Raw genomic sequence first — 7,742 nt, 5'->3', positions numbered from 1 at the left:
TACAGGTGCCTGGAATGTGGCAAGAGCTTCAGATGGAGCTGCCTGCTTTACATGGCAAATGAATGGTTCTAAAATAAACCCTACAGAGATATATTTATAAATACAGATCAATCACTGTTGCTGCACTATAATCGGTCCCAGGGGATCCATAAACCAGAACCTGAGTTACTCTCACCTTCAGAGGCAGATCAGAACAGGAGCTGGAACATGAAGGAAGCTTCTGGAAGCTGCCCACAGAAGCCACCCCTGGAGCACCCCCATTTCCAAAACCTGACCACACAAACCCAATACACTGCCCCACATGGATCACAGGTCACCAGGTCTCTGCCCTACAGGGCTCACTGTGAATGATCCAATGCTGCTCCTCCAGTGGTTAATGGAGTTGGAGCAGTGGATGAAGCTCTTCCCACTCAGGGCACTCACAGAGGTTCCCTTCCTGTTGAATCTCTTGGTGTAAGGTCAAGGCAGAGCTCTGGGTGAAGCTTTTCCTACAGTCAGGATACTTCCAGGGCCATTTCCCAGTGTGAATATTCTGGTGGTGAATCAGGTGGGAGATCTGGCTGAAGTTTTCATGGCACTCCCAAAACTGGTAGGGCCACTTCCAGGAGTGAAGGAGCTGGTTGCTGAGGAGGTTAGAGTGGTCACTGAAGCTCTTCACACATTCCCTGCACCTGTAGGGCTATTTTTCCATGTGAATTATCTGATGGCAGATCAGACAGGAGATCTGGCTGAAGCTTTTCCCACATTCCAAGCACTTCTAGGGCTGTTTCCCTGTGTGAAGCTTCTGGTGCTGGATCAGGGAGCAGCTCCATCTGAAGCTCTTCCCACATTCCAAGCACCTGTAGCACATCTCCCCAGTGTGAAACCACTCAAGGACCACCACATCAGAGCTCCGGATGAAGCTTTTGGAACTTTTGGAACCCTTTTGGTTACCATCTCTAGCAATATAGCAGCATTAAAATAACACTTATGAAAACTTATAAAGGAAAAGAAAGAAAGTATAAGAGTAGAAAAATTCACAGTCACCAGCCCTGGATCCAGCAGCAAAACTTTTGGGTTTGATTGTTACAATGTCCTTCCCTTCAGACTAAGTGATGGTCCCAGGCTACATCACTTGAGGTTTGGGGAAGCCTCATGTCTTTGTTTTGAAAGACAGCTGTCTGCCAAGGAAAGCTAGAGCCGCACTTGGAATGGAGAATGTAAACCCCCTTCCTTACAAATTACTATAATTTTGCAGTTAGGGGCTTTCAGGCAAAGATATGGGAATAGGAGTAATAGTTCTTTACTAGGACTATTAAAAAAAAAAAAAAGTTACAAATACAGTAGTACAAAAAAACAAAACAACAATAAAAAAGGAAATTACAAATAGAGTAGTACAAAAGACAAACAAACCAAAAAACCAACAAAAACAACAACAAACCAACCAAACAAAAACCACAAAACAAACAAACAAACAAACAAACCTAACAACAACAGAAAAACAAGCAAGGAAGCAAACCAAAATCCTGGAAAAAACCCTGACAGAGTCAGGGATATGACCTTGCACCCTGTTGGTCAGGGTGTTGGAAGCAGTCCAGGTAAGTCCTCCTGGACTAATAGATGTGGTTTTGTGGAGTAGAGATGGTCCTGTAGAAAGTCCAGCAGTAATGAGATGGGTCTGGTCTTCCTCTGGGAATCCAGTGGAAACAAACCAGATACCTTTGTCTTTCAGTCTCAATTTTGATCTTGCTAGGAACAGTTGGCTCCTCCCCTACTGGGTGGAGCATCTCACAATGGGATGATGAAATGTGTCATGTCATTGGTGGGCCCTGATGGCCCCTTATCAGAAGATGTCCCCCTGGAGGATGAAGGAGTGGTGAAAGAGATAAGAAACACTGCCCCAGCTGGTTTTAGTGGCTGGGCCATTATCAGAAGGCATCCATCCTCCTCCCCCCTGGAGTTAAAAGAGGAGGATATAACATCTCCCCAAAAAACAGCTTTCAACAGATGAAATAGAGTACATGTTTTTAGGTTACATAATCCAATACACCCCAGAAACACCAAGTTCCAATGGTTAAAGCAGGTTTAGGTTTGGGTGAACGCCCAGGTACCTCCCCTGGGGGGAGTTTTACAGCTTCTGATGTCACACTGTGGGTCCCGGGGCACTTTGAGGGACTCTGATGGTTTATGGCCTCTTTTAAGAGATGTCCCTGCCTCTCCCAGCAGTGCAGTTGAACCAGGTATGGCCCATGCAAAGAGATGAAAACCCCAGCCCTCTGTGTGAGTGTCCTGGGCCTTCCCCAGGAGAGTTTCCAGAGCTGAGCCAGTTGTGTAAGGGAGGGCATTGCCCTGGCCCAAAGCCCTTTCCCACCTGGTAGCATCTGCTTCTGGATCAGCCTCTTCCCTTCCCTGGCTCCTAGCAGAGCTTATCCCCTCTGGGGCTCTGTGTTCACCTCCTCTGCCCCTGGGCACTTCCTGTGCTCATGGCCAGTAAAGGCCCCACTCATTTTGCCAATGGCCAATGGTTTGAGCCATTTCAGTCCCTCACAGCTCTGGACCCCAAAAGCCAAGAGGGATTGATGGTGCCTCAAAACTACTCCATCCCACTGAACATGGCTCAATTTGACCTCAAAACAACTCAATCCCTCCTCAAAATTTTGGGGTATCCCCTGTGCCCAAATTGCTCCTAGCTGCTAATGTTCTTGTCTATGAACTTCACACAGTTGTTGCCACCTAGGAAGTGACAGTAGGCTTTTCCCCAAAAATGGAACACACCTGTGTGGGAAAGGAAACAGGTGAGAGGGTGCCCCCCCTCACCCCCTAAGAGCCCCCAGCACCCCACAACAGGTTGGGGCGCTCAAGGGACCACCTCAGATGCCCCGTTCCCAGTCCCCTCTGCCCCATGGCCACGACAGCAGTGGCTGTTGGTGGGGAGGCATCCCCAGTGTGAAGCCCCCAAGGAGGGACAGCGGGGGTTGGGGACCCCCCAGCAAGGTTTTGCCTAACCCCCAGGCCCCAGGGAACAGCTCAAGAGATCGACTGATGGGGACACAAAGGGACTCCCAGGGGAACCCCTTCCCCTCTCTCAAACACCTTTCCCATCTTCCCTGCATTGCTCCTGTTCTCACCCAAAAGCTCCTCACCCGTGGCCAAGGGGGCTCCCAGCACCCAGAGCAGGGTGATACGGTGTCAGGATACACTAATACAAGCGGGGGATGTGATGGTTCATTTAGTGATCTCAGAGCAAAAAAAACACAGCAGGGGACAACAACAGTTTACTCAACAACAGCGCACTTTTATGAGTGCAATCACAGTATGTGATAGAGGGAGAGGAAAAAGGAGAGGGGGTGGGGGGTTTATAGCAATGCCAATAGACACATCTTCCCGTGGGGTGATCACACGTTGGTTAACTTAGGGAGTCTTCTTTATAGCCTTTTCCAAAGTGACAGGCTGTTGGCCAAAGGGTGGGGAAATCCTTTGAGAGAACAGGTACAGGACAGACCAGTTCTTCTGCAGCAAGCACAGCCAGTCCACCGTGACCTGCCCGTTGTTCCTGATCAGTTTTTTGGTCCAGCGAACACTCCTGCAGGCAACACTTGGCAGACATCCCACCTCAGCAAGGCCAGAACCCCTGTGCTAGGGTTTCAGGGTTTCAATCTCTGTCCTTGGCAATGGTTGTGAGGCAGATGAAGGATCTTTGGACTGTCTTTTACACACGGGCAGGACGCACGGGAATCCCCATTCCCAATCCACACCAGGGCCGGTTCTGCCCCCTCCCATCACAGTATCCCTGCAGGATCCCCCCAGATCTCTCCCCACTGCCCCCCAATAAACAGGACCGGGGCGAAACTGGGAAGTTTTATTGGGACACTGGGAGCAGCTGAGCAGGGGCAGAGTGACAGCAGGGCTGGGGGGGACACACGAACCCCGCCCAAAACAGTGCAGGGATAGACTGGGGGTCCCAGCTGGACCTGAGGCCATGGGGAGGGGCTGCGGCCGCCAGCGGCTCAGGACCTCTGTAGGCAGAGAAAAAGGGGTGACACCGGGCTGGGGTGTCCCGAAGGAGCATGCATGCTCCAGGGGAGGGGGAACACGACCCCCTAGACCCCACCCTCACCTTCTTGCACAGGTAGAAGCCAAACCCCAGCGCCAGGAAGACAAAGCCCAACAGGAAGCCCCCAATCCCTGTCAGCATCTTGCTGCGGGTGGCATCCAGCAGTATGTCTGGGGGGTCTGCAGGGGTCAGGACCCCCAAAAACTTCTCACAGACACCCCAAACCCCTCCAAGCACCCTTGCACCCCTCCAGCCCACCCAAGACCCCATGAGACCTCTTTCCTACCCCTATCCAACCTCCCTAGTACCATGCAAGTTCCCTCTCCCTCCTTCCAATACACTAAACCCCCTCCCAGTTGACACCCATCTCCCAATGATCCTCCAAGCCTTTTCCCCATCCCTTCCCAGTCTCACCAGGTCTCACCAACAACACTGCCAGTAGATCGAAGCATACTTGCCTTCTCACCCATCCCCGCTTTTACATCCCCAACTTGCTTCCAGCCCCTCCGGCTCCATCAGACTTCCTTCCAGTTACACTCTGCACCCTCAGTTCCCTCCCAGTAACCACCAGGAAATCCGTAACTGCATCCCAGTCTTCCCATCATCCTCCAAACTTTTTCTCTGCCCTCCCAGTCCAACCAAACTTCTCACAGTTACCCCCTGTCTCCCTCAGACTCTCTCCCAATCAATCCTAGCTATTACCAACTCCTCTCCCAGTCCCACCCCCTCCTCCCCCAGCGCTGTGGGGCTGGGCCATACCCCAGTGCCGGCTCAGGCGCTGCTCCAGGCTGATGTGCTCCACCTGGCAGGTGTAGCTGACTCCGTGGTGCAGGGGCGTGTCCAGCAGCACCAGGAGCTGGTAGGTCCAGTCCCCATTGGGAACCACGTCAGTGGCCACCACGTGCTCCGAGAGCTCCTGCTGGCCCTGGAACCACTTCACCTGGATCTCAGCAGGGTAGAAATCCATCACGGAGCAGAGCAGGAGGCCGGGGCTGGGCTGGGAGCTCGAGGGCACCAGTGAGATGGACACACTGGGGGGCACTGGGAGAGAGCAGGGAGACTCTGGGATGAGATGCGGGTAAAATGGGAGACACGGGGGAGAGCTCCAGTAACAATGAAAAGGATTGGGGAGGGACTGGGAGGGCACTGAAAGAGATGGGACTGGACTGGGGACCACTAGAACACTGCGAGAGAGAATGGAGGTCTGGGAGTGGACTGAGAAGGACTGGGAATGGAAAGGGAATGAACGGAGAGGGCCTGGGAATGAAGCGCGCGGCACTGGGAGGCTGCGTCCAGCGCAGGGCACTCGGCGCTGTGGGTCTACCTGGCAACTGATGAGTCATCAGACTGACGCGCTCTGATTGGCTGAGGGGCGTCAGCTCCACGCGCGGCCGAGAGGGGCACACCCGGGGGCACTGGGAGAGAATGGGATGGACTAGGAGAGCCCCGGGAGTCACTGGGAGGCGGAAAAAGGCCACGGGCATGGGCACAGGGAGAGCTGAGAGGTCTGCGGTGATTCCTAGCGAAGTTTTATGGGGCTCCAGAGTCATACCCAGGGCAAGGCCCGAGGGGACACACTCTGCCCCACGCTCACCTCTGCGCTCCACGAGGAACGGGGTGGACAACTCGTAGTTGTGCCGGCAGTGCCTGTCCACCGCATCCCGTCTATACGCCATCCATTCTGGGTCGCTGTTCCAGTACCTGGCAACCTTCTCCCCATATGGGGTGTCCCCCATGTACAGCCCCACATCGCTGTCGAAGTGCACGTACTGCTCCCGGTTGTAGATGAACCTCTTCACGAACTTCACCCGGTCTGTGCCGTTAATAAAGTGACACTCGGACTTAACCATCTCCTGGAACACAGCTGTGTGCGCATAAGACAGGTCAGGGAGTGCCCCACCACCAGCCCACAGCACCCCACAGCAAGCCAAGTGCTCAGCGGGCTACCGCAGATCCCCACTCTGCACCCCTTGTGCCCTACATGCCAACTCTTGTAGGACCCTTCTTCCCGTGGTCCCACTTCCTCTTTTCCACCCTTATCCATACTTTCCTCCCTCTTTCCCACAACTCTTCAGTTGCCAGCACCACCACCCCCCCCACACACACACACACATCAATATGAGGGTCCCACTTCCCCCTTTTCCCTCCACGCTCCACCATTCCCTTTCTCCCACCACTTCCCTTCCCCCCCTCCCCCCCCCCTCACCCGAGAGCTCCGCGCCCGCAGCCGGGGGCGCCCCCAGCGCCACCAGTGCCACCAGTACGGCCCCAGCTGCCGCCACTCGCCCCATGGCCAGCGCCGGCAGGTTCTGACACCTCCCCAAATTCCCCTGGCAGGGGGCGCTGGGAACGAGGGAGGGCTCAGTTGGAATCCAGGTGGGGAGCGTGGGGCGCTGGGGGTCTGCCTGGCAAATGGGTTCTGATTGGCTCAATATTGTTTGTACCTCTCTGATTGGCTGAGAAGAGGCCCAGGGGTTGAAGGAAGGATCGGGAGAGATCCCGCCCCGAGCACCCGCACGGGAAAAGCAGACCCAGCCTGGGCACAGGGAGGGAATTTATTACCAACCGAATCACAGCAGCACAGGGAGAAGGGAAATAATTCTCTCCAACACCTTCCCCACACCCAACACGGATCACCAGGAGCACGGATCAGCAGGGCTCTGCCCAACGGGGCTCACTGGGGATCATCCAAGGCCGATCCTCCCACGGGGGATGGAGCTGGAGCTGGAGCAGCGCACGAAGCTCTTCCCGCTCTCGGGGCACTTGCTGGGCTTCCCTTACCGGTTGCTCTGTTAGGTCAAGTGAGAGATCTGGGTGAATCTCTTCCCACACTTGGGACATTCATAGGGCCTCTCCCCGGTGTGGATCTTGTGGTCCTTGATGCGGTGGAAGTTCTTTCTGAAGCTCTTCCCACATTCCAAGCAGCAGCAGGGATGTTCCTTAGTTTGGATCTGGTGCAGGATCAGGTGGCAGCTCTAACAGGTGTCAGCTGGAGTTCATTCCGTATTCCAAACTCTCAGTTTGAAAGACGATTTTAAAAGTACACTCTGGAGTGAGTGTCATATCCTCTACAGCGTTCCAACAGTCCCTTTCCACCAATAGGAAATAATGTTGATAGACGAAAGTGCAAAAAACTCCAACAGTTTATGAACAAACAGTACGCTAACAAGGCAAAAAAAAAAAATAGTCAAGAAGTGGTAGATATTAAATTGCCAGAGCTTAACCCCCACACAAACCCTGGGACAAAATACCCAAAATGCTAAAGAAATCCCCGCTCACGACACGCGGCACAGGCGGCTCCAGCTTCTCTCCCAGGGGAAAAACCAGTCAGGGGCTATCCCGAAGGAGATAAAAGCCCGGGGCTCTCCTGGCGTTTAACTCCTCCTCACTTGTGCTCCGCGGGCACGGTCCCAGCAGGCGAAGCAGCGGGGCTGAAGCCTCGGGGTGTTTTCTCTCCCGGCTCAGCCCGGCTCGCAGCGGCTTTGGGCTGCAGCGACTCCGCTCCGCTCCTGCTGGCGCGGAGTCCTCGAGCTCCGACAAAGCAGCTGCTCAGCTCGCCTCCAGGCACGCCAAGGCTCGCCACTGCAGCCTCTCAGAACCAAGGAAAGGGAAAAAATACTTTGCTTCCCTGGGCCAAAAAAGCTTTTCAGCCAAACAGAAAACCGCGGTGCATAGAGAGAGCCGCGGAAAATCCGAGCAGCGAGGCTTC

General features: G+C 54.2%; 1 protein-coding gene across 1 annotated transcript; it reads right to left on the bottom strand.

The window, feature by feature from the left end:
* Positions 1-3,825: 3,825 nt before the first annotated feature.
* Positions 3,826-6,874, bottom strand: LOC120764565 (class II histocompatibility antigen, B-L beta chain-like). Its single transcript, XM_058423826.1, has 5 exons — positions 6,815-6,874; positions 6,240-6,489; positions 5,628-5,897; positions 4,793-5,074; positions 3,826-4,212 (listed from the first exon to the last, which is right to left on the bottom strand). The coding sequence occupies exons 1-5, from the start codon at positions 6,872-6,874 to the stop codon at positions 3,839-3,841; spliced, it is 1,236 nt and encodes a 411-aa protein (XP_058279809.1). The 3' UTR covers positions 3,826-3,838.
* Positions 6,875-7,742: the final 868 nt, after the last annotated feature.

This window comes from Hirundo rustica, chromosome 31 (assembly GCF_015227805.2).
Source record: "Hirundo rustica isolate bHirRus1 chromosome 31, bHirRus1.pri.v3, whole genome shotgun sequence".
Classification (NCBI taxonomy): Eukaryota; Metazoa; Chordata; class Aves; order Passeriformes; family Hirundinidae; genus Hirundo; species Hirundo rustica.
The sequence above is the reverse complement of the archived record's forward strand: the minus strand, read 5'-3'. Positions and strand labels throughout refer to the sequence as shown.